The 27703-nt window shown below is 32.9% G+C and overlaps 1 protein-coding gene across 1 annotated transcript in view; it reads right to left on the bottom strand.

Annotated features, from left to right (window-relative positions):
- LOC145325661 (uncharacterized) overlaps positions 1–27158 on the bottom strand; it is a 40690-nt gene extending 13532 nt beyond the window's left edge. Inside the window, exons 1-4 of the mRNA XM_080168616.1 lie at positions 26964–27158; positions 20106–20125; positions 9469–9553; positions 8727–8775 (exon numbers count right to left, since the gene is read on the bottom strand). Coding sequence (XP_080024742.1) covers positions 8727–8775; positions 9469–9553; positions 20106–20125; positions 26964–27034 — 225 coding nt within the window. The 5' untranslated portion in view covers positions 27035–27158. The remainder of the gene's footprint in view (positions 1–8726; positions 8776–9468; positions 9554–20105; positions 20126–26963) is intronic.
- Between the last annotated feature and the right edge of the window lie 545 nt (positions 27159–27703).

Genomic DNA, 27703 nt, shown 5'->3' on the forward strand with positions numbered 1-27703 from the left:
TAGGCTTCTTAAAAAGTTCATTGTTTTTAAGCATGGATTCAAAGGCCGATAAATTGTTGTACATCGCCTATGATGTTACACAAAATTACCCCTTCTTTAGATTACATTTAGTGTTTGAAACGTTTGAACACTCAACTTAACAGACGAACCAATTAAAATTCAATCAACGTCCCAAATGCTGTTTAGCCAACGAATAAGAAAACTTTACTATAAAACTTTGAGGGCTGGTATAAAAAACAGCTGAATCAGGGGCGTCCAAGCTTTTTTTGGGAAGGGGGTAAAAAATTTGTAAGGGGGGGGGGGTAAAATGGCGCGCGAAGCGAGCCACAAATTTTTTTTTTTAACCCCCCCAAAATTTTTTCCCCAGAGGTAAAATTTGCTTGGGGAGGGTAATTACCCCCCCCCCCCTGAAATCTGTTGGCCTAAGGCACCCCAAATTTGTCTATGAGCTGAATGGCTCCTCCTTCCCTGATTTTAATGTGTTTATTTGTTGTTAAAACCATAAAAAAAAATTTTCATCTACTTGATTTGGTAAATTAGAGGCTCTTATAATATTTTTTTTAAAACTTTTAATTGATTGTAATCGTACTTGTTATAGTATATTGGGGGGAGAAAAAGACTGTTATAGTAAATACAATTATCATTATTTTTTCTCTGACATGTTTTTCCCTATTTTTAGGAGCGCATCTACTCTGAAATCCTTTATGTTCAGAAATGTTTAAAGGAACATGATTTTCTTTGCAACTTTTAAAGATAGATGTCTGCTTTTTGAGATTCCTATTACAATGATTTGTTTTATGTGGTATTCTATGGAAAACACTGATTGTTTGATATTAAAAATCGCGTCTCTACTTTCTTTACGCGGCATGTGCGCTCCTAAACTAAACATGACAACCATATCTATAATACAAAGTCGAATGATGTCTGTCCGTCCGTCTGTCTGTATGTCCGTCCCATAAAATCTCGGTAACCACCGATCGGATTCTACTCTTCAGAGATCATACCTACTGGTCCTATGGTGGTTTTAGGCTATTTTCTTGGGAAGTGGGACATTCCCAACCCCCCCCCCAAAAAATAAAAAAAATCTCTATAAATTTTTTTTTCTTTGACGATGCAGATGATACCAACTATTTGGTGCTGCACCACATGTACTACATTTTTTTAATTACCTCTTGGAGCAAAGCCCCTAGAGGCTAGGGGCGAATCCGCTAGTGGAATAATAAAGCAGAAAAATAAATACTAAGCTACTAAATGTAAAATACATCTAATATATAATTTATGTTCTCTGTCTATTTTCTTGATATTAAGATAAAATTTGCTACTTATGAATACTGTTTCCCTTGTTTATGATATTTTTTGCCTCATTGCATAATGCATTGATTTGTATTAATGGAAATTATTATTTTTTTGCTCGGACTTTTTTATGGCAACTGGAGAAAAAAAAATACATTTCAAACATTTTTTTCTCTCCTTTTATGACTATACCAGCGGCTACACATCTAGTGGCCTTTAGGAGCACTTATAGTTTTGAAATGAAAATTAATAATATTTTGGATAGGTTTTTTCTAGAAGTGATATCTCTTTTGAGGAAGGCATCACCCTCCCCCAAATTGGTATAAACCTACCCTGGACCTTAAAAAAGCTATATTGTAAAGGAGAACCATATTGGTTCAGCGGTTAGCGAGATCATATTGAAAATGAAGTTACTTAAAATTACTTGAAAACAGACACAGATACTTACATATAATAGTTTAAATAAAGAAAAAAAATATATAATCAAAATATGTATATCAGATATAATTAGATTAGGTATGATTGACAAAAAAAGAAATAGGTTAACAGATATAGTATTTTGTTTGTGTTCTTGTAGAGTGTCGATGACCCCTCCCCCCCCCCAAAAAAAAAAAACAAAAAAAAACTTATCAAATATCAAATTCTAGAAGTATTGCTTTCAAATGTTTCATTTTCTAAATATATCATTTTAAACCTTTTTGCTGCATTACAGTTTACTGTTCCTTAGATTTGGGCCGGTTACTGTTTTGGCCAGATACCGAGTATCCAGCTTATTTCTAATTCCGGATATCCGGTACCCGGCAGGATATCTGGCAAACGCTAAATATTTGGCAAATTACCGGATAAACGGCCGGATATTTGGTATAGGAAATCAGCCGGATATCTGGTATCTGGCCGGATATAGAAAATGGCCCGATATCCGGCCGGATATTAAAAATGGCCTGATATCCGGCCCAACCCTACTGTTAATATTGTGTAAGAATAAATTACTGCTTCAAAAAAATTCTTTTTTAAAGGAATTTAAATAGGGGTGTGTAGATGGTCCATTTTAAAATTATGGGAATAACCCGCCACATTTGCTAATAACCAATATTATCAATATGAATGCCAAAAACATTCAGAATACAATCACAAATATTATTAGTAACAAAGCTACTCTATTGTCTACCTATGTATGTATGTCCATTTGATGTTTTTCCAATAAACTTTGCAGTTTTATAAAAAAAAATGGATATAATAATACATGGATCTTACACCAGATTATCATGTACTCTATTGAAGTGATACTTGTAGTGGGCTAAAATAACGACCCCCTTTCCTCCTACTGGATGAACGCAAAAAAATGATGCTACGACATTTTTTCCCCTGTCATAATATCCACGCACATTTTACATCCATTTTTAATAATCATAACAGTACATTGCAATTATTTTTTTTACATTTTCTTGGATATTTACTCTATAATTCAAAATGTCCGTCTGTCCGTAATTAATGAATTGGGGGAAACGTAAATTTCTCGGCTCCCATTCAAGATAGAAAGCTGAAAATTTTAGTGAAGATTCTTATGACATATGACCATCTAATCTATACTTTGTTTTGTCTTTCTGTCTGTTATTTGGGGTGCTAGATCGATTACTAGATTTTAAAGTTTTCGTGATTTTCTCAACTGGAATTTTCTGGCATTAATTAATTTTACATTCTATATATTTTCTACAAGTTTTATTAAGATTTGTCTATTAATTGGGGTGCTAGATCGATTCCTATATTTTAAGGTTTTTGTGATTTTCTCTACTCCTATTCAGGATTGACGGCTGAAATTATCAAGGATTGAATATGCTCATATTTTACATATTTCCATCAAGTTTCATTAAGAGTTGTCTATTAATTGTGTTGCTCGACTGATTCCTACATTTTTAATTTAAAGGTTTTGTGATTTCTCTCTTTTATCAACTTTAATGTTTATTGTATGACACTTCTCTATAGTTTTTTCTGTGAGTTTTTTTGAGTTTCGCTACTTATGGATGTTGTCATCCTTGTTTTTCTTATTATTCATGAAAGAAAATATAATCTTAATATTTTGATCTAATGCATACCTTAGTAAAAGCGAAGCTTTTCTATAATTAGGGTCTGTACGTACGTCTGTAAGGAACGGGTATCTATCATCGTCCTATCGATTTGAAAATTTGGATGAAGATTCCTGTAACAGTCAGGTAAGATTTAGTTAGCGTAGCAGCTCTAAATTCGACACTAGAAAGTACATACGTCCATTTAAAACATGTTGTTTTGTGACAACAATTTAGAAGATATATCCATCTCATTTTTGGAATTTTTGGACAACATGGTAGATTATAATAAGCGGAGCATCTCTAAGAAATTACTACACCGATATGGTTCTCCTTTACAGTGTGGCTTTACAAAGGTCCTCCCAACAGAAACAGCCCCTAGAAAATAAATTACCCCCCCTCCCCCAATTTTTTATTTTATTCTCTTTTTTAAACTAAAATTAAAAATGGGATATGGTTTGACCCCTCCCCCCACTATCTCAAGTGCCAATGCAGAATTCTAGGGGCATAGCCGCTAGTAGCAGATAAATTTGATTGGAAAATTAACAAAAGCTATACTATAATCAACAATTCTGAAAATTTTATCAATAACATTCAGCAAACGGGTTCCAGGACAAACGCAGGAGTTCCAAACGTCGGAGTGGACAAACACAGGAGTGCTAAAGTATTAATCTAATCACGTTTTTCTATACAGCTTAGGTTAGGTTAAGATATGAATATACAAATAAGCCCTCCACAGGGGTTAGGAATTAAAAAAAAACTAAAATGGTTTAAAATAGGTTAGGTTAGGTTAAGTTTCCACTCCTACGTTTGTCCACTCCGACGTTTGGGACTCCTTCGTTTTAAATGGTACATTGATTTTGGAGAGGGATGGGACAATGGTCTGTAAATTATTCTGATACCCAAAGTTTTATAACCACGTAATCATATACATATAAATATCATAAATGACAGACCTCTACTAATATTTGCACTAAAACATTAAGTTCAAGAAATGCTTTTTATGTTTGATGTCTGGTTCAAAGTTCCTTTACATTTCATGTTAGAATTGCATCGTAAAAAGATAAAATACAGATTTCAACTAAAGATATTATCTTTCTATCACATTTTCAGATTTCTATCCATTTATCTATCTATCCATCAATCTATCCACTAATCTATCCATCAATCTATCCATCATTATAATCATCAATATATCCATCATTATAATCATCAATATATCCATCAATCTATCCATCAATCTATTTATCATTTTATCCATCAATCTATCCATCAATCTATCCATCAATCTATCCATCAATCTATCCATCAATCTATCCATCAATCTATCCATCAATCTATCCATCAATCTATCCATCAATCTATCCATCAATATATCCATCAATCTAGCCATCAATCTAGCCATCAATCTAGCCATTAATTTATCCATTAACATATCCATCATTTTTATCATCAATCTATCCATCAATCTATACATCAATCTATCCATTAATCTAACCATCAATCTATCCATCATTCTAATCATCAATCTATCCATCAATCTATCCATCAATCTATCTATCAATCTATCCAGCAATTTATCAATCTATCTATCCATCAATCTATCCATCAATTTATCAATTCATCTATATATCCATCTTTCTATCTATCAAAATATCCATTAATCTAACTATCCGGCAATCTATCTATTTAAACATCCAACAATCTATCTATCTATCTCTCTTTCTTTGCAAGTTGAGAGGGTTGCTATGTCTATGTAATCAAAGATCTATTGAAAATGTTGGCATAAGCCCACAATCTTTTCTTAAACTCACATTGGTCCAGGTAAAAAACAAAAATAAAAAAAGGATGACAAAAAGGATTTCTCCCCTTAATATCCACTTCCATTTTGTTACATACAAAAACCATTTCTACGCTGTGTTTACCATAATCAAAGAATCAAGGCTCCTGCTACCAACAAATATGTACAATCACAGAGATGATATGATCATTACATTGTGCCTTTTTGTTCTATCAATATTTGACTATCTTAACCACTATCAGAACATTGTGAATTTGTGAAAAAGTTTGCTTCAGTAATAAATGCATCAAGTGTGCGTTGTGAGTGTGTGTGTGAGTGTGTGTGTGAGTGTGAATGTGTGAATGTGTGAGTGAGTGTGTGTGTGTAGTGTAGCTGAATGTTTTTTATCTGCTAGGCTACTTTAAATTAGTCAGTTTGTCAGCAATGCCATTTCTGCTCCTTAGTTGGGATGCTGCCACTTTTACCACTAGCAAAAATACAACCACTGTGTTTTTGACAAAATATGGGTGTGTTTTTGTCAATTTCGTTTTTAGCTGTATTTTTGGCAATATTTTTTCATCCACTGTCAAAATTACACCTTTACTACTGTCATAAACACAGTTTTACTGTAATTTTCACACCCATGAAATTCAATGAGGCTGTGTTTATGACATCAAATCACTGTGTTTATGACAGTATTATCACTGTATTTTTGCTAGTGGTAAATCTGCCAAGTACCCCCTTAGTTATGAATGCGTATACAACCCCTATGTTGTCCTAAATTACAGCAATTTTCCTTAAAGTTTATATTAATTTTTAAGATTTTCTACAACTTGTTTTTATTAAATCGAAGGTTTCCCTTAAAGTGCCTATACAAACACAGAACTATTAAATAAAAATGAGGGGGGGGGGCTGGGTATTGTAATAGGTTATATCGGGAAATGGATAGCCCCGCAAAAAAGATAGGTATTGGTGTTCGATAGGCCCTTTTAGGGAAATTACCATTAAATTTAATGGCTTCAACTCATATATTATATATATTCTTACAATATATGTTGAGAATGTTTCGCCACTGTCGGTCATATTCGGTCTTGTTTAGTTTTGATAGGGTTGGATCGGAAATCCGGTTTAGTCGGATATCCGGCAATTTTCAATATCCGGCCGTATAACGGCTGATTTCTACTGCCGGATATTCGGTTATCCGACCGGATATCTGGCATTATATATCAGCCGGATATCCAGTATCCGTACAAAAAAAGTATCCGGCCCAACCCTAATTTTTGAGTGTATTTGAATGGGAGTGTGTTATCAAAATATAGGGGTAGTAAAACTTTGTTTGGCAATAAGGTATACACTGTAAAAACAAGGATGACAACACCCATAAAAGCGAAGCATGAAACGGTAAGACAAACGGACATTAACACTGGTATAGTGTCAGAACTTAATAATCAGAATATAAATGTGTAAGAGTCGAAGCAAAATTGTAATTAATTTTGTTGATAAACTGCTTGTTACAGAATAATGTTTATGGACATACTTACATTTTTATTACTTGATTAAAGAGTTGCTTCGCCTATAGCATTATACTTTGTTATCCCAGGAATCAATATACCAAAAATCAGATCAATTGGATGATTAGATCACATAAAAAATTTTTGTTAAAGAAGTAAAAAATCATTATGTTTAAAATGGACGTGCGGACATTCTGGTAATGATTATAGAGTTACTACGATTTCTAAATCGTACCTAACTACCACAGGAATCACCATGCAAAGTTTGAAATCGATAGGACAATTCTAAAATGCCTAAATTAACGAAAAAAGCTATCTGTCTCGGACGGACGGACGTACGGACCAACCCTAATTATAGAGAAGGTTCGCTTTGAAAAAAATAATCTAACTATCTATCCATCTCTGTATCTATCTCTCTTTTTCTATCCCCCTCTTTCTATCTCCTTTTTCTTCTATTTACTTAAAGTAAGTCTATGAAGAAATGCATGATTTTTTTCTGCATATAATTTATTGATGTATCAATAAATGTATGATTACAAGCGGCTACACCCCTAGAGGCCTGTAGTGGCACTTGATTTGATGGGGTGAGAAGATACCCCAACTCTCATTTTCATTTTAAGTTTAAAAACAAAACTAAATAAAATGGAGGTTTTATTTTTTTCATGGTGGTATAGTACCCTTACAAAAATAGCAATAAACCTTCCCCGGTCCTAAATCCTTCGGTACACACAGACAGACACATAGACACTATTACTTTTATAAAGTTATGATTGCAGAGTTCATATAAAATTGTGGGAAACTTTCTAAAGATAAACAAATCTGTGCAAAATTATAAAGTGGAGCAAAACATTAGGATCAAGTGCAGTTTACGGTCAAATGTTCCTGGTAACGATTATCTAAAAAAAGGAATTTTGACAACTAAGTGATAGAACGTGTAGATTAGGGTTGCACAAACGAAGGCCTACAAATAATCTAAAATAATAATTACTCATTGAATCAATGATGCACAGTTATCTTAAAGTAAACATAAATGCGCGAAAATGACATTTTTAAAACGTTTTTTCTTCGGTGAAGCTTCCCTGTGCACCATTGGATCTTGGCTATTCCAGATTATTTATAGACCTTTTTATGCTGCTCAAAACGGTGTGCGGACATGGCCTTACGTTCAGCTATTTGGTAGCTAGCCGACTTAGTTCATAGGTTATAGGAGATAATCGTTAACATAAATATTTTACCGTAAACTGCACTCTCTCAAATCATTATTGAACCACTCATGGCCCCTATTTGTGTTGTGGAGGGTTCCATATAGGGTTGAGCCGGATACTTTTTTGGCCGGATACCGGATATCCGGCTGATTTATAATGCTGAATATCTTGTTCTTGTCGGATATCTTGCCAACGTTCGATATCCGGCAAATGGCCGGATATCAGGAAGGATATCCGGATTTCTGGTATCCGGTCGGTTGGATATTGAAAATGACCGGATATCCAGCCCAACCCTAGTTCCATTGGAAGTTCTTCCATCCACACGGGATTGTATCCGCTAGCAGTACCCAATCCCAAACCCCTGCTGGATGCCCAAACTTATTGTTTAACACATTACCTAACCTAACTATCCTAAACCTTATAGAACCTAACCTAACCTATTTTTTAAAACGGTTGCAATAATGTAAACGCATATTTTTAACGTTTGTCGTTCATAATTTTCATTTATGTATAAAGTTTGTAATAGAATTTAATATATTTTAGAAAATTTATAATTAAAGTAAATATTAAGTAGGGTTTTATAATTAGAAATTTAGGTATCATGGAAAAATCTACTATTTTCTAATCTGGTCCTAAGTAGGATTGGGCCGGATATCCGGCTATTTTCAAACAGAGGAGAACGCCGGTTCTAATCCAGCGGATATTGATCGGTTTCGAAGGCATACTGGAAATGTATTTCTACTAGTACGTGTTTTTATTATCTTTAGTATCACAGACAGCTTTCCGTGGATATTATGCGGATAGCCTGCTTAGAACCGGTTATAAACCAGCGGATATTGATCGGTTTCGAAGCCATACTGAAAATTATGAATACCTGAATGTCTTTGGATAAAAATATCTTCTCTAATCTGTGGATCAAAAAACTAAAAAAAAAAAATATTTTTCACAAATATTTTTTTTAAATTATTATTCATAATTATACCTATTTGTAAAAAACAAACTTTATTAAATTTTCATCAGTTTCATTAAAGATTGTATAAAATATTTTTATAAATCAAAATTTTTTTATGCAAATTTGTTTTTTAGAAAGACATTCTACAAATTATATATTCGATTAATTAGGGGATTTGTATAATGGTAAAAATGGGAAGCAAGAAAAGCCTAAAACCATCCCAATAATTAAACTTAGAAACAAAACAGCTGAAAACCATCCCAGGACTCCGAAAAAGAGAACTCAATCTTAATCTTTAGACAACCTTACTACTTTATTTATTAGGATATAAATGCAAGCAGGCCATTGAAATATCTTGATGATATTTGGCTATCCTTACTACTATTTAACCATTTAATCTTAACAATTTAAAACATAAATTGTTGTAGACATAGATTTAAAAAAAGAAATATAGCGACGGCTACCCAGTAGACCGAGAATGGAAAAAATTTTAATAAGTATTAATGGCAAACATAATGCCTCTAACAGTTCAAATAATAATTGGATTTGAAAATATTTTGATTTATAAATTTTTGTAAAAAAAACATACAAAAATATCTATAAACCTATTTATGAGACAATATACTGTAAAAAATGGACCCAGAAAAACAGTGAACTAAATTACCTGATAAATATTAGCACAACAGCTACCAGCAAAGTTACTGCCAGTACGGTTTCTGTTAAAGAACTTCCCCTTCTTCTATCCATATCTAAATAAAAACAAGGATGACAACATCCATAAGAGCGAAGCTATAAAATGGAAGGAAAAACGAACATTAACAGTAGAGTGTAAGAACTGAATAAACTGAATATTAATGCATATGTCTTTACAAAATTATAACTAAATTTGTTGCAAAACTGATTAAATACATGTTACTTTTTAAGGACATACTGACGTATTTAGGAATTGATTATAGAGATTCTTCAAATACAACACTATACCTTGTTGTAATAGGAATCAGTATTCAAAAAATTAGATGAATAGGATGATTTAAAATTTGTTGTCAAAAAGTAAAAAAAAATCAGCTTGTTTTAAATGTACGTACAGACTTTATGGTTACGATTATAGAGTTGCTGCGCTTTCTAAGTCGTACCTAACTGTTATAGGAATCAGCAGAAATCGATAGGACAATTCTAACCTGTTTAAATTAACGAAAAGAGCTAACTGTAACGGACGGACGGACCGACCGACCCTATTTATAGAAAAGCTTTGCTTTTAAAAAGTATTAGCATTATATAATGGACATAGTATAATTTTATAAGATATTCTTAATGTTGGACATAATGACAACATGAATATCAGGCAAAGTAGAATTTAAAAAGCATGCATAAAAAAACTTCACAACTTCACAAAAAATGGTTTCACATATTATAGCTCCCAAATGGCCTATATAAAATATTAAAGACCACTTTCTCCAGAAGTCGTAGATTCTAAATCTGGCGTTCATTTTGATCTAGCTGACCTCCTTCATGGTGAACAACGGCGCCAAAGTTGACTTCCCTTCGAAAAATCCGCGAACGAAAATTTTGGCCACAAAAAAATCCACGAAATAATTTTGATTTCCAAAAAAAATATGCAAATTATAGGATGTATGTAAAGCAGTGTAAAGAATATTAAAAAAGGAAAATATAGTTTAAATAAAAGAATATGATATTTATCTAAAGCTTGTATTATGATGTCTTAACCAGGGTTATAGGGACAGGACAATGGCAGCTAAATTCTTCATCATTATTATTCTGTCTTTGTAAGCTACAAAAATTATTTGGAATAATGTTTAAATCGGCCGCGCGTCAGCCGCCTGTAAGCCCTCGGGAATCAACCTTTTATGATGTTTAAAATCAGCTGGAAGTATGAACCTGACCCAAATGTAGCAATTATCTTAGAAGCATCAAAACGGGTTTTAATTTCCTGGATTTTTTAACATGTTTTATTTAGTTAAAATAAGACTAGCCCATTGTCTTATCCTTGCTTCCCTGATTTATTTTCATTGTGTTGCAATTAGTGAAGGTAGGATGAGCAGTTGAAAATGGGCAGGAATCTAAAGGGATAAGACAATGGCCGATAAATTGATGTAATTCCCAAATGATGATACACAAAATTACCCCTGCTGTAGATTACCATTAGTAGTTGAAAAGTTCGAACACTATTTCAGTAAAAGCCCCCAAAGTTGTTAAGCAACGAATAAGAAAAATGATTAAAGTTTTCTCGGAAGGGGGAAAGAAACCCCCTAGAATAGAAACGGGTTTTAGGATGTTTTCGATGGCAATAGAACAGGTAGGATAAAAAGCAGTGACATCTATCCCCATTTTGCTAGGGCACTATAGACATACAGCTACAAATTAGTTTGAGGTAGGACGAGCACAGACAACAAACTATTTAGCATGTCTGCTATACAATAATAAAACAACACAAAAAAAAATATTTATATATGTATCTTTTAACTTTTTTAGGTTATGCAGGGTGGAAGGGAATATTCGGTTCTTTATTACACTAGTCCCAATGGTAATTATATTACCTGTTTTCTTTATGGACATATGTTTAATTTTGAGTGGTAGGTTCATTAAATTGAGTTTTTTTTTAGGTTTAGCATGCTTAAGTAAATCATTTTTCACATAAAAATAACGTTTGATGAATAATCTACCCTTATAAAGAATGCTGGTCAGGGCTTGGCTGCTGAGCGTCAGCCTCCTGTAAGCTTCAGCGAAATCAACCTTTTACAATTTTCAAAATCACCTGGAAGTCTAAACCTGACCCAAATATGACAGTCTCGGACGTACGGACGGACCGACGCTTATTATAGAAAAGCTTCGTTTTTAAAAACTACCTAACTATTCATCTATCTAGTTATTTATGTTGAACATGATATATAATGCAAATTTGAGTTTTGTGGGGCTTTACTTAAATTATTCTAAAGAACAGTGAAATATAAAAAGGGATCAACTGAAAATTGATTGCCTATTTCTTCCTTAATTTCCGAAGTTGTACAGCAGATAACCCAAATATTGCAAAACCTATTTTCAGCTACTCCGGTCAAAGGGAAAAGGGATAAATTGTATAAATTTTTTTATTTGGAAGGTTGAAGCTTTTTTAGCTAGTAGTAAATATTGAGATAGGATGTACACAATCGGAACTCAAATTCAGCTGACCAATAATGGGCATAGAACAGTGTTTCATATAGAACAGTGTATTTTATATCAGAAACAGGCAACCAACCTCCAACCAACCTCCTTATTGAATGGCCATTTTTTTAAAGAACGTGTCCTACCTTTTGTGATTTTTTTTTAACTTTAAGTTCGAAGTTTTGATTCAACGGGGTTCGACAAAATAGATTTTTTTAATAATTACTCAACAGAATTAAAAAAGTGAGGAGTCAAATTAAAGATCTTGCTATTTTTGCTCATAATGAAAATTTTCTTCTTTTTTTGTTGCATTTTGGTACCTTAAAACTAACTTAATTTTTTAAAAATCACTTCAAAAATAAGAGGTCTACAAAAAACGGTTGCATATCGAAATTCTATGGGTCATTTTACATTTACTTCTTACTATAATCATCGACTCACTATTTTTTTAATCACAAAAGTTAGGACAAGTTTTTTTGAAACTTTTATTCTGACTTTTATTCTAACTAGTGGCTTCGCCCCTTGCCTCTACGGTCTTTGCCCCAAGAGGTAATTAAAAAAAATGGAGCTGCCCCAGTATCAATTTAAAAATCAATTTTTTTTTTGGGGGGGGGGGTTGTGGGTGTCCCAACCCTCAAGAAAATAGCTTAAATCAACCACAGGACCAATAGGTATATACCCTGAAAAGTAGAATCCGATCTGTTCAGCGGTTACCGAGATCTTAAGGGACAGACATCAAGCTACTCTGTATCATAGATGATTAAATCCCCTTCTCTAAGCTCAAAATAAAGTCAGTCAGAAAGAGAAAAAAATTGAATCGTATCAAAAACAGTTTGCAGTATTTCTGAAATAACCTAACAACAACAAAAAAGAAATAAACAAAAGAATTTAGAATTGGGAACTATTCTCCTACAAAAAGATTTCATGTTAATTCAAATAGTTTTATAAAATAAAATTATAAGGCTTACAGGGGCAATTTAGTCAGTATTTACTATTTAAAAAAATAAACGATAAACCAATTTATAAGTATGGATTACAATCCAGAAAACTCCCTGCCCCAAGTGGCGGAGACCCTTTTTGTCTGCTGGCTAATTAATTTCTGTTTTTGTAGCGACTCGGCTGCCTTTATATTTCTGACGCTATTAGTTGATTTCTAAGACCCAATTAAAAGTCGGCACAGGGTCTAAACAAGAGGAAGCGTACATATGGGTCAAGTTATTGAGAATCTGAACTACTGAAAACTTTAAGAGTGGGGCAACCTAACCCCTCATGAACTTAATTAAAACTGCGGTGGATTATTATATCAGAAAGTCTATGTTTAGGTTAGGCAATCCGAGATGAGATGTGATGCGCCAACTGGAGGGTGTGTTTAGTTGGTGGCGGGGGTTTTATTATCAAATTATGGGATTTTACCAACGACACATTTTTGACATGTGTACATTTTTTTTTTTTTAGTTTTCCTGAAAATAAAAGTTTTGCTTCTCAAAACCTAAACCAGAGCAACATAAGTAAGCCTAGATAAAGTTTTGATGAGCTGAATTTGAATTTCCGAATGTGAACACAGTTTCCTCAGTGTTTTCTCATCCTATATTAATATTTACTACTAGCTAAAAAAGTTCAAACTTCAAAAAAAAAAATTGAATGTGTAAACGATACATTATACATTCAACATTTCAATTTTTGAAGCATTTTTAGCTAGTAGTAAATATTGAGATAGGATTAGGAAACACCGAGGAAACTGTGTACATATTTGGAAATTAAAATTCAAATGACCAAAGTTTTACTACTATTGATCAGCTGAAATAAATTTCCTATTCGAGCCCTAGTTTCCTAAAGTGTACAGCAGATAACCCAATTATTGCAGACCCTATTTTTAGCGACTCCGGTCAAATGGAAAAGCGATTTAATGTATAAATGATTTATACATTATACATTCAAAAATTTTAATTTTTCAAATTTTGATTTTTTTTGAAGTTTGAAGCTTTTTTAGCTAGTAGCAAATATTGAGATAGGATGCGGAAGCTACGCACACTTTCGGAAACTAAATTCAGTTCATCCTACTATTTGATCAGCTCCAAATGGATTTCCTATTCTAGCCCTAGTTTCCTAAAGTGTACAACAGATAACCCAATTATTGCAGACCCTATTTTCAGCTACTCCGGAAATTTGTGAAAACAAAGCGATTTATACATTATATATTCAAAATTTTAATGTTTAAAAGTTTGATTTTTTTTGGAAGTTTGAAGCTTTTTTAGCTAGTAGCAAATTTCGAGATAGGACGCGGTCGCTAGGTACACTTTCGGAAACTAAATTGGAGTTCATCTACTATTTCATAAATGGATATAGTATACATGGATATTGTGAAAGAGTTATTTTTGTCGTCAATTTAGGTTGCTAACATAGTCATCAGATCCCTCTATTTCATAGTTATGAATTTGCTCCTGAAACATATGTTTTTAGTGGCAAAGCTACTCTATAAATCACTTGGTATGTCCATCCGTCAGTCCGTCCGTAACGCTTTGGGGGAAACGTGATTTTCTCGGCTCCTATTCAAGATAGACAGCTGAAATTTTTAGTGAAGATTCCTATGACATATGCGCATCTAATCTATACATTATTTTGTCCATCTGTCATTTGGGGTGCTAGTTCGATCCCTAGATTTTCAAGTTTTTGTGATTTTCTCAATTCCTTTTCAAGATATAGGGCTGAAATTTTCAGGGATTAATTAATTTTACATTCAACATATTTTACAAAATTTTATTAAGATTTTTCTATTAATCAAGGTGCTAGATTGATTCCTATATTTTTAGGTTTTCTCTATTCCTATTCAGGATTGACGGCTGAAATTATGAGGGATTGAATATGCTCATATTCTACATATTTCCATAAAGTTTCATTAAGATTAGTCTATTAATTGCGGTGCTAGATTGATTCTTGATACTCAAGAAAAACAAGGATGGCAACATCCATTACAAAAATTTCAGGAATCATCATACAAAATTTAGAACTATTAGTATTTCTATATTATTGTTTCATGTTTACTAATTAACTACATAACAGTCTTTTGATTTAAAATTGATTTGGGGAGGGTTTATTTGTGCTCCACTGAACGTTGTTGAACATTGCTAAAACATTTTGTTTAGTATATTATCTTTTCTGTTTACTTTATATACATTTTACTTACATTTTATGCAGAAGCATAGAATATACAAAAAATGCAGAATTTTAATAAATTTAAAAAAAAATCTCTGGGCTAAAAGAGATAATTATACCAAAACGAATTTAAGATTTAACAATGTATATCTTAATTGGTTGGGAAATGGGTGTTGCATTTACCCACGAGAAAGCATAAAACAATCAAATTTCATCCATTCTAAAGAGGGAGGGGTCATTTTGCTTTTTATTACACTAGTACTCAAAGTTTTATAATATGTTTTATTTCTTATTCGTTGGATTAACAATTTTGGGGACTTTAACTGAAATTTTATTGTTGAGTGTCCAAACAGTTCAACCACTAATTGTAATCTACAGAATGGATAATTATTGTGTATGTACATCAATTTATCGGCCATTTTCTTATTCACTTAGAACCCTGTCTATAGAGCTTGCCCTGAAGAAAAAATATACATATTAAAAGTATAAAGATCTCTAGAATGTCTGGTTTGATTATAGTTTGGCTTTTCAATACAGCTTAGTTAATGTTCTAATTTAGGATGGTTTTAGGCTATTGTTATATCCCCTTCCCTTTTCGAAGTAAAATTCTTAAGAGTAAAGGGAAGGAGAAAAAGTTTAAATAGGAAATAATGAAAAGTCTGGAAGATGGTTAAAGTCCCTCCACAGATTATGACGTCATATGATAGAAAAGCCAATGAGAGGCCAGTATACACTGTAATTGACCAATATGGTAAGATTTATGCTGGCCTCTCATTGGTTATTTTATCGTATGGCGTCATTATCTGTTAAGGGACTTTAATCATCTTCAAAAGTCTGTTTTAACACTGAAATTAATGCAGGATAATTTGCAACACGCTTATATTTATTTATTTGTCTAACAAGGATGACAACATCCATAAGTAGCGAAGCACAAAAATTGTGGATGGGAATACCTTGAAGTAGATTTAAAGTTTATTTATTAAAATCAATAATAGATTTATTGGAGAAAATAAACATGAAACCTTGTTTTATTTTGTATGATGAAGATGGTTAAAGTAAATTACATACTAGATGCACGTAACAATGGGAAAAAATATTTTGAAACTGTTAATGCAAAAAAGTTTTAAAATTGGACCAAAAATGCCAAATATATGGGGAAATATATCAACATATAAAAATAGCCAAAAACCTGCCGCCATTGTTTCTTTTCTTAAAACGCCAGAAATTTAATTTTAATATCCTTAACTGAACAATTTATGAAAATTGGACTATAAACACCAAAGATATGGGTAAAAATGTGAAAAATATAAAAATAGTCAAAAACCTGCAAAAAGGCAGTCTGACCGTCATTGTTGTTTTCTTCAAATGACGGGAAATTTGTTTTGATAACTTTAACTGAAAAATTTTGAAAATCGGACCATAAACATTAAAGATATGAGGAAAATTTGGAAAATATAAAAAATAGCCTAAAACCTGCAAAAAGGCAGTCTGACTGTCATTGTTGTTTTCTTCAAACGACAGGAAATTTAATTTTGATATCTTTAATTGAAAAAATTTTGAAATTCGGACCATAAACACCAAAGATATGGGGGGAAATGTGAAAAATATAAAAATAGCCAAAAACCTGCAAAAAGGCAGTCTGACCGTCATTGTTGTTTTCTTCAAATGACGGGAAATTTAATTTTGATATCTTTAACTGAAAAATTTCGAAAATCGGACCATAAACACCAAAGATATGAGGAAAATTTGAAAAATATAAAAAATAGCCTAAAACCTGCTAAAAAGCAGTCCGACCACCATTGATGTTTTATAGTTAATTATGCTCCTTTATGATGGGAATGTTGTCAAAAAATTTCAGCTCTCTATCTTTTATAGGAGCCGAGAAAATCACGTTTCCCCCAATTCATTAATTACGGACGGACAGACGGACGGACGGACAGACGGACGGACGGACAGACGGACGGACATTGTGAATTATAGAGTAGCTTCGCTACTAAAAATAGTTACATACATGTATTATGTACTTTTTTCTTAAAGAAATTTCAAAATACATTAAAGTAAAACAATAGAGGGATGAGGGGTTAAATAACAATTTTTTTTCCAGCCCTGTGGACCATGTGCCGACTTTCAATTGGGCCTTTGAATATCAGCTAATAGAGCCGGAAATATTAACACAGCCAAGTCGCTACAAAAGAGCAAAAGCTAATAGCTAGCAGACGAAAAAGGTATCTAGGTATTTATTTGGATAATAAACTTATACATTATTGTATTTATATTTATTATCTTAGTCTTATGTGAGGGGCGGGGGTGAGATAATTATTAATTATATGTCCAAATCTATTTTTAAAGGGGGGTAACCATTTTCCCCCACCGACTCTACACAAAATCATGTGCACACCCTTGCTCAAAATATGTGTGTGTTGTTCTGGTATTGACATTTCAAAGAAGAATTTCCATACACTTTTCACACAATCAAACAAATATAAAATTTAGCACAAACATTCGCATTATAACAAGGATGACAACATCTATAAAAGTGAAGCTCTAAAATCTGAGAAGGACAAACAAACAAAAACGCTTGTAGAGTGTCAGAACTTAATAAGCAGAATATTTCTAAGTTTAAACGAAATTGTACATAAATTTGCTGCATAATTGCGTAAATATAGGATACAGTAAAAGGACTTACTTTCATTTTTAGGATTTAATTACAGAGATGTCCCGCTTATAATACTATTTGTTGAGCCACTTTAGTTAATATACAAAAAAATCCCTTTTATTTTGGCTAAATCCACCCTCCCTCCCCTAATTATAGAAAAGCTTCGTTTTTAAAAAATAAAAAAAAATAATAGGACTAAAAAAAATAAACATTGCTTTAACACATTTTAGGATATTTTATAAGTCAATTTCTATTCACACAAAGCAAGATAGAAACATTTAGATTGAGAATGGAGAAAGTTCGGATAAGCTATAAACCATATACCCTTTATATTTAAGCAACTAGATGTCTGTCTGTCTTTCTGTATGTCTGTCTGTTTTTCTTTCTTTCTGTATGTTTGTTTGTCTGTCTCTCTTTCTGTCTGCATTTATGTATGTCGGCTAAGATCTCGTAAACGACTGCACCAATCGTTCCGCAATTTTCAAGGAAGTTTTCTTTTGATCCAGTTTATGGCTATTGAGTGGGAGGTGCACCCCCCCACTTCCCCCCACCTACACACACCTTCCCTACCCATCCACTTAAATGAATAATTAAGTTTAAAGTATAACCTCTGACTACTGTAGAGCTGTAATACAGAACAATTAAAGTTAAAGTTTGTTCAGTAAAATCTTTTCATAAGAAAAATGTGCATTCACCCCCCTCCCCCTATTTTTCTAAAAAAACAAGGATGACAACATCCATAAAAGCGAAGCACTGAAACGGTAGGACAAACGGACATGAACACTTATATAGTGTCAGAACTGAATAATCAAAATATAAATGTATAAGAGTCGAAGCAAAACTGTAAGTAAATTTGTTGAAAACTGCTTTATACAGGATAATGTTCATGGACATACTTACATATTTATGACTTGATTATAAAGTTGCTTCGCTTACAACATTATACTTTGTTGTCCCAGGAATCAATATATCAAAAATCAGATCCATCGGATGATTAGATCACATAAAAATTTGTTGTTAAATAAGTAAAAAAATTAACATGTTTAAAATGGACGTACGGACATTTTGGTAATGATTATAGAGTCGCTACGCTTTCTAAATCGTACCTAACTACTACAGGAATCACCATGCAAAATTTGAAATCGATAGGACAATCTTAACATGCCTAAATTAACGAAAAAAGCTATCCGTTACGGACGGACGGACGGACCGACCCTAATTATAGAAAAGCTTCGCTTTTAAAAAATATTTTCAATGTCTTTAGAGCGAAGATACTCTACGAATGATTATGCTTGTTTGCCCTTCCTTCTGCCTGTCTGCCTTCACTGATGTTCGTTTTCTTCTCTTATTTAAATACACTAGCAGGAATACTAATCTATTACTATTCTCAATTCACAAATAAAAATATTTTCCTCCCAAATATTGGTGATTAAATTGCGATTAAAGGGATATTTCTATTTGTTATCAACAATTTGTCTTTCCTTCCTTAATGAGGGAATTTACTAACTTGGATTTAAATTAGGATCGGGCTGGATATCCGGTTTGGCCGGATATCCGGCCATTTTCAATATCCGGCCGGATACCGGATATTGAAACTATTCGAATACCGGATATCCGGCTGATTTCTAATCCCGAATATCAGGTTATCTGGCCGGATATCCGGTAATTTGCCGGATATCGAACGTTGGCTATCCGGCATTAGAAATCAGCCGTATATACGGTATCCGGTCAAAAAAGTATCCGGCCCAACTCTAATTTAAATAATAGGGTTATCTTAAACTCAGGAGTGCGGCTGTTTTAATTAATACTAGAAAGTTTACCCTTAGGAGGATAGGAGAATAGTTTAAATTCAGACAATTCATAAGACAATAAACGAAAAGTTGTTGTACATCCCCAATTATGATAGACAAAATTTCACCTTTTGTAAATTAATTGTTGAAAAGTTTGGACACTCATAGTTTGTAACTATAAAATCGAAATTCAATAATAGTACCCAAAATTTTGATCAAACGAATCGTGATTATAAAACTTTGGGTACAGGTATATTTTATTGTCAATTGTCAAACATCACTCTAATTTGTACAATATATTGCTTAATTTAATAACATTTAATAAATAAAAAGATTATTCATGCAAAATAATGTTAGTTCATGCAAATAAGTCATTTTTGTTCATAGCTAGTACAACAACTTTAAGAAAACTATATTTAAGTTTTGAAAAGATGTTTTAAGGGTTATAACTATGAAACCATACTATATATGTTTACTAACGGAAAGCCGGTTTCAATCCAGCTGAAATGAATCAGATTCTGAGCCATGCTGGATATACTTTACCTGAGTTACAGCTGATTATCCTGCAAAAAAAAATACATTAATTAGAAAAAGCATAATATTTAAAAATATTGTAATTCTACCAAGAATCACATAGGTTATTTTAGGTTAGGTTAGGTTATATTTTGTTAGGTGATTGCCCCACAGGGTTAGGTAATTGGCCCCGCAGGGTTAGAGCCCCCCGCAGGGGCTAGAAATAGGAGAAAAGCTACTGTGAAAAATACGAAGAATTGCTCCTTATGGAGGGATGTCGTAGAAAGGACTATACCCAAATATTGTAATTCTACCAAGAATCACATAGTCAGTTGTTAATTCCACCGCGAGTTTTTTTTTCTATGAAATTTTTAGCATCAGCGCTAAAAGTGACATTACCAAAAGATCTCAATAACCGCGTTTCAATTTATTTTTTTAGGACAAAAATCCCTTCAAGATGTATTTAAACAAAATATTTAGCTGGAGCAAATAAAAGAGATATCCCTCGAAAAATTAAATTGGGGGTAAAATAAAACTGAAATTAAAGTCGTGGGTTTGCCATTAAAAAGAAACAATAAAAGCATCATCCTATTATATAAAGTAGTAAGTTTTTTTGTCTGTAGAGAAGGATCTCGCTAACCGCCGAAGCTAGGAGCACAGCCGCTAGTAAATAAAAAAGTAACCAATCTCCTAACCAAAATAACCTCAAATTACTAATTTCAGCATTTTTCCGCAACTTAATTATATGAATTTTTTGGTGATTAAACTTATTTCTCGTATTCATTCGAATCCGGTGGATAGGAACCGGTTCTCGTCCATACGAAAAACTATGTCTAGCATCGTATTATATCCAGCTTTCTACGAATATAAAAATGTACAATCATAAGATTAAAACTAGTTTTTTTAGCCGGTGCCTTCGGCACCACGGGGCTAAAAAACTAGTTTTAATCTCATAATAGTACATTCTATATCCGCGGAAAGCCGTTTATAATACGATGCGAGAAATAACTATTCCCAACTTAGAAAAATGATAAATAACAAATTTCAACAAAGGAAAAATGTAAGATAAAATATACAACGAGGGGACAGAGAGCGATGGGTAGAAAATGAAAAACTGTCAAAGATAATCAAAATATTAGAATATTTCAGTTTTACAATAGACAAAAATTAGATTGGTTATTTTAATTTTAACTTTCTTTTCTAAAAAATCTTTTCTTGAAGATGATAAAAGTCCCTCCACAGATTATGACGTCATACGATAGAATAGCCAATGAGAGGCCAGTATATACTGTAATTGACCAATGGTAAAATTTATGCTGGCCTCTCATTGGTTATTTTATCGTATGACGTCAAAATCTTTTGCTTAGGACCCCCGAACTTTACAAGGAAGACGAAGAAAGTCGCTCAATGTGACGTCATAAAAACGAGGGATTATCCATCTCTGTTTTAGGGGGTTTCTTTCCCACTCCTCCTCTCCTCGTCCCTCATTTTTATGACGTCAGAATTTTTTTGAGGGACTTTCTTCATCTTCCTGTACAAGTCAAACTGTAAAACCTTATGTTTCAGAGGTCTACAACATCTTCTACTGTATATTATTCTTTATCCAACTTTGTAAAATATGTATTTTTAAAAGCGAAGCTTTTCTATTATTAGGGTCGGTCCGTCCGTCCGTAACGGATAGCTTTTTTCGTTAATTTAGGCATGCTAGAATTGTCCTATCGTTTTCAAACTTTGCAAGATGATTCCTGTAGTAGTTAGGTACGATTTTAAAGCGTAGCAACTCTATAATCATCACCAAAATGTCCGTACGTCCATTTTAAACATGTTGATTTTTTTACTTTTTTAACAACAAATTTTTATGTGATCTAATTATCCGATTGATCTGATTTTTGGATTACTGATTCCTATTACAATAAATACAATATTTTGAGCGAAGCATCTCTATAAGCAAGTCCTTAAAATATCAGTATGTCCTTACAAAGAATTCTGTATTTAAGAAGTTTTGTAACAAATTTATGAATAATTTTGTAAAAACTTATATATTCAAATTTGTATATTCAGTTCTGACACTCTGTAAGAGTCAATGTTCGTCTACCATACCGTTTCAGAGCTTTGCTTTTATGGATGTTGTCATCCTTGTTAAGATATAAGGGAGAAAGTTATAAAAAAACGTATTAAAAGCCGTTTTTTCATCATTTAATACCTATATTTGTGACAACTTTTGTTTTATAAATTCTTCCAATTTTTAACAACTACAAAAACCCCGCCCCTCTCGGAGAGCCTCGAACCCGCATCATACGGATAAGGTAACCGACATTCTATAAATGAGCTATGACAGAGACCAATTATCAGTGGTGAAAAAAGACAAAATAGACAAAAACATAATTCTTATAGTATAATTTAAAATTTTACTCTCTTTCATGTCTGTCATTGTAGCTCAGGGGTAGAGATGAGGTTCCAGTTCAGGTCAGATGGTTCAAATCTACCCTTAATACTAATTATCATTTTCACTCTCTGAGATAATAATTAATATATGTAAAAATGTTACATCTCAAACCTGACGCTTTAACCAAAAGAGCTAATTCAGCATGAGACTATTACTATTATTTTACATGCCAAAGTAAAAAAAGATTGAAAAAATAATGTTTCAGTGGTGAGTCTTGAACCACCCACCTTGAAACTTGACATCTCAAACCTGACGTCTTAACCAAAAGAGCTAAATCAGCATGAGACAATTACTATAGTTTTACAGCGTTAATAAACATTCCAAAGTATGTAAGATTGAAAGAAAAATAATGTTTCAGTGGTGAGTCTGGAACCATCCACCTTGAAACTTGACATCTCAAACCTGACGCCTTAACCAAAAGAGCTAAATTATCATGAGATAATTACTACTGTTTTACAGCCTTAGTTTACATGCCAAAGTAAATAAGATTGAAAAAAATAATGTTTCAGTGGTGAGTCTTGAACCACTCACCTTGAAACTTGACATCTCAAACCTGACACCTTAACCAAAAGAGCTAAATCAGTATGAGACAATTATTATAGTTTTACAGCCTTAATTTACATGCCAAAGTAAATAAGATTGAAAAAAAATAATGTTTCAGTGGTGAGTCTTGAACCACCCACCTTGAAACTTGACATCTCAAACCTGACGTCTTAACCAAAAGAGCTAAATTATCATGAGATAATTACTATTGTTTTACAGCCTTAGTTTACATGCTAAAGTAAATAAAATTGAAAAAAATAATGTTTCAGTGGCGAGTCTTGAACCACCCACCTTGAAACTTGACATCTCAAACCTGACACCTTAACCAAAAGAGCTAAATCAATATGAGACAATTATTATAGTTTTACAGCCTTAATTTACATACCAAAGTATATAAGATTTTTAAAAAAATAATGTTTTAGTGGTGAGTCTTGAACAACCCACCTTGAAACTTGACATCTTCAATCTGACACCTTAATCAAAAGAGCTGATTCAGCAAGAGACAATCATTATTGTTTTACAGCCTTAGTTTATGTACCAAAATAAATAAGATCTAAAAAAAATAATGTTTCAGTGGTGAGTCTTGAACCACCCACCTTGAAACTTGACATCTCAAACCTGACGTCTTAACCAAAAGAGCTAAATCACTTGAGACAATGACTAATGTTTTACAGCCTTACTTTACATGCCAAAGTATTTAAAATTGAAAGAAAAATAATATTTCAGTGGTGAGTCTTAAACAACCCACCTTGAAACTTGACATCTTCAATCTGACACCTTAATCAAAAGAGCTGATTCAGCAAGAGACAATCACTATTGTTTTACAGCTTTTGTTTATGTACCAAAATAAATAAGATTTAAAAAAATAATGTTTCAGTGATGAGTCTTGAACCACCCACCTTGAAACTTGACATCTCAAACCTGACGTCTTAAACAAAAGAGCTAAATCACTTGAGACAATGACTAATGTTTTACAGCCTTAGTTTACATGCCAAAGTATATAAAATTGAAAGAAAAATAATGTTTCAGTGGTGAGTCTTGAACCACCCACCTTGAAACTTGACATCTCAAACCTGACACCTTAACCAAAAGAGCCAAATAAGCATTGGATAAAGATTATAGTTTTACAGCCTTAATTTACATGTCAAAGTATATAAGATTGAAACAGAATTTTCAGTGGTGAGTCTTGAACCACTCATCTTGAAACTTAACATCTCAAACCTGACACCTTAACCTAATGAGCCACATCAGCATTGGATAAAGATTACAATTTTACAGCCTTAGTTTACATGCTAAAGTATATAAAATTGAAAAATATTGTTTCAGAAAATATTGTTGACAGAGAGAGAGAGAGAGAAAGAGACAGAGAGGGGGAGAGAAAGAGAGACAGAGAAAAGTACATAGATTTCATGACAAAGGAAAGATAAAAAAAAATAACGCATCATTCTTTTTGTAAAAACCCACCCCTGTGTATGTTACAACATGTTGTGATGAACACAACATGTTTTCAAAAACATATTCAATGTCGTCTTTTTCAAAAAAAAATCTAAAGAGAGTGAATTTGTGAAATAAAATGTATGAATTAAAATGTCAGTTTGTAAAGGTTATTAGATTAATTTTGAATTGGTTATTAAACTATGCCAATACAAGGTGGGTTTTTAGTAAAAGAATGCCATGAAAGGATTTTATAGAAATATAGAGCGTATTTTATATTGTAAATCCATAAAAAGTAAATAAATCATTGAATAAACCTAGCCAATAGCGAGATAGTTATATCGAGCCAACTCTAGTATAAAATAATTAATAGTCACTATTAAAACAAAATTTATTCTTTTTCTAGAAAGAGGCTTTCTCGAATATGTAAACATTTTGTAAACTTCTAAACAGTTGCGACAGTTTTCACGACTATTACTTATCTATAATACAAAGTAGAACGATGTCTGTCTGTCTGTCTGTCCGTCTGTCTGTCTGTCTGTCTGTCCGTCTGTCTGTCTGTCTGTCTGTCTGTCTGTCTGTTTGTCTGTCTGTCTGTCCTTCTGTCTGTCTGTCCGTCTGTCCGTCTGTCTGTCTGTCCGTCTGTCCGTCCCTTAAGATCTCAGTAACCACTGAACCGATCGGATTCTACTCTTCAGGGAATATACCTACTGGTCCTGTGGTGGTTTTAGGCTATTTTCTTGGGGGGTGGGACACTCCAAACCCCCCAAAAAACAAAATATCCCCCCCCCCCATTTTTTTTGTAGGGGATTTCCTTGGTCCTTTTACGTATTTTTCCCAATTTTTTTTTGATAAAAGAGATCATGGCTACTATACCAGAAGCTTTACAAAGTGTCTCAAAAGATCAGCCGTGTGACGTCATAAAATGAGGGATTATACATTTTTTAAGGGATTCCTTTCCCACTTCTCCTCTCATCTCCCTCATTTTTATGACGTCACATGGCTGATCTTTTGACACACTTTGTACAGCTTCCTATACCGCTATAGAGAACTTATCTAGAAACAATTTTTTCATATAGATGAGAACCGGTTCTAATCCACTGGATATTAATCAGTTTCGAATGAATACGAGAATATAACATATATTAATTTAAAAACAGCAAAAATTATATATTAAAAAAAGAATATTCAAAAGTTTTGAAGATAAAATAGTTTTCCCCTTGTCTCTGCTCTGTTTGATTATTAATATGTCTCGTGTTCAATACAATGTCAAATTCACAGGCTTATAGAATTTATTTTAAATAACAAAATATCTTATCCTATTATATAAAGTAGTAAGCATTTTTTGTCTGTAGCGAAGGATCCCGCTAACTACTGAACCAGTATGGTTCTCCTCAACAGTGAAACTTCGTATACAAAGTAGCTTGATGTCAGTCCGTCTGTCCGTCCGTCCGTCTGAAGCTTAAGATCTTGGTAACCACTGAACCGATCAGATTCTACTCTTCAGGGTCTTTCCTTGGTCCTTTTTTTTACGAATTTCACCTTAACTTTTTTTAACACCTCTTGATAAACTGTTAGATTTTGCTTTTAGTCAGGGAAAAGGTAAAGTGATTCTGACAAACAATTCTAATTGAAAATTTGAAGACTTTTTAAAAATATTTAAAGACTTGTGGCGAAGCCACTCGTACTACCATTTTATTTTGATGTTTACAACCAGAAGTATTTTTGACATAAACCTATCAATCTGTTTATTTGGGCATCTATTTATCTATCCATCTATAGTTCTGTATATAACCTTTCATTTTACAAAAGTATCATTCACCCCCCCCCCCTCCCCAATATCCAACAACAAAAATTTCATTTAATTTTACTTCTTTTTTTTTGGAAGCGATGATTATATAGAGTTTCAAACATTCGTTAGTTTGCAATTTTAAAAGAAAAGCGATATAAAATCGCCGGCTTTAAAAATTAATGGCTGAAATTTTTGGGTATAGTCCCTTTCGTGGCAACTCCCCCTTATGGGCGATTCGTCGTATTTTCAAAATGGCTTTTAATAGGTTATTTTAAGTTAGGTTAGGTTATATCGGGTTAGGTGATTGCCCCGCAGGGTTAGGCAATTGGCCCCGTAGGGTTAGAGCCCCCGGTAGGGGCTGGAAATAGGAGAAAAGTTACACGAAAAGGAGGGGTTATATAACCAAAAGGCTATAAACTCTATACCCCACTTTGTCCGTTTGTCTATAAATTAAACATAATTAGCGATTGAATTTTCGAAGAATAAATGAGATTTTCTTGGTTTTTACTAAAGTTAGACGTCTGGATCACACAACAAAAACGTTTAATTGCTTCACTACTAAAAATTGCCATCATTGATTTTTGCCTTTAATAAGATATGTCTTGGAGTATATGGGGGGGGGGGTCCAATGAAGCAAAAAAGTAATTTTCCCCCAGTATCTGTCATTATCTACCTTGAATATTGATCACAAATGCAGAAAACTCGATCTTTCTCATTCATATAACATTCTTCTTTTCCCGACATTTTTACGTGTTTTTTTTACTTTTTTTTTTTAAATGTTTAGTTTATATTTTTGTGCAAATTTTTTATTTTTATTTTGTGCAACATTTTTACATTTAATTTACAACCTGAGTCTGAAAAAAAAAATATTTTTGAAAAAAAAAAATCCTTATAATAAAGTAACAGGATGCTGTTTTTTTGTTTGTCTGTGTCGAAGGATCTCGCTTACCGCTGAACCGATCGGGTTTTCCTTAACAGGGTAGCTTCTCATAGGTCCCGGGAAGGGTTATAACTATTTTGGGGAAGGGTACCACCACCCTCACCAGAGAAAACGACAAAAATAAATAAAATAAAAACGCCACCCTGTGGATATTTTTGCAATCAACTCATGTAGCGGCGAAAAAAAAATATTTTTGGTAAATAGCTGATTTTAAAATAGATTGAAACAATTTTATGTGTCCCTAAAGGCCTCTAGGGGCGTAGCCGCTAGTTAATTTATAATTTATTAAAAGAAAAATTAAGAGTCAATTGATTTTTTCGCAGGTAGTGTCAATGAACCATTATGTATTAAATCTTTTATTTTAAAAACCCATAGAGGTTTTTTCTAAATTCGTTTATAAATAAGGAAAATTTACTCTGTTTAATGTGAATATTTGACGGTTAGGTGACAGACATACCCAAATTAAAGGATAG

The sequence above is a fragment of the Acartia tonsa genome, chromosome 8, assembly GCF_053477335.1.
Source record: "Acartia tonsa isolate MP-2025a chromosome 8, ASM5347733v1, whole genome shotgun sequence".
Taxonomy (NCBI): Eukaryota; Metazoa; Arthropoda; class Copepoda; order Calanoida; family Acartiidae; genus Acartia; species Acartia tonsa.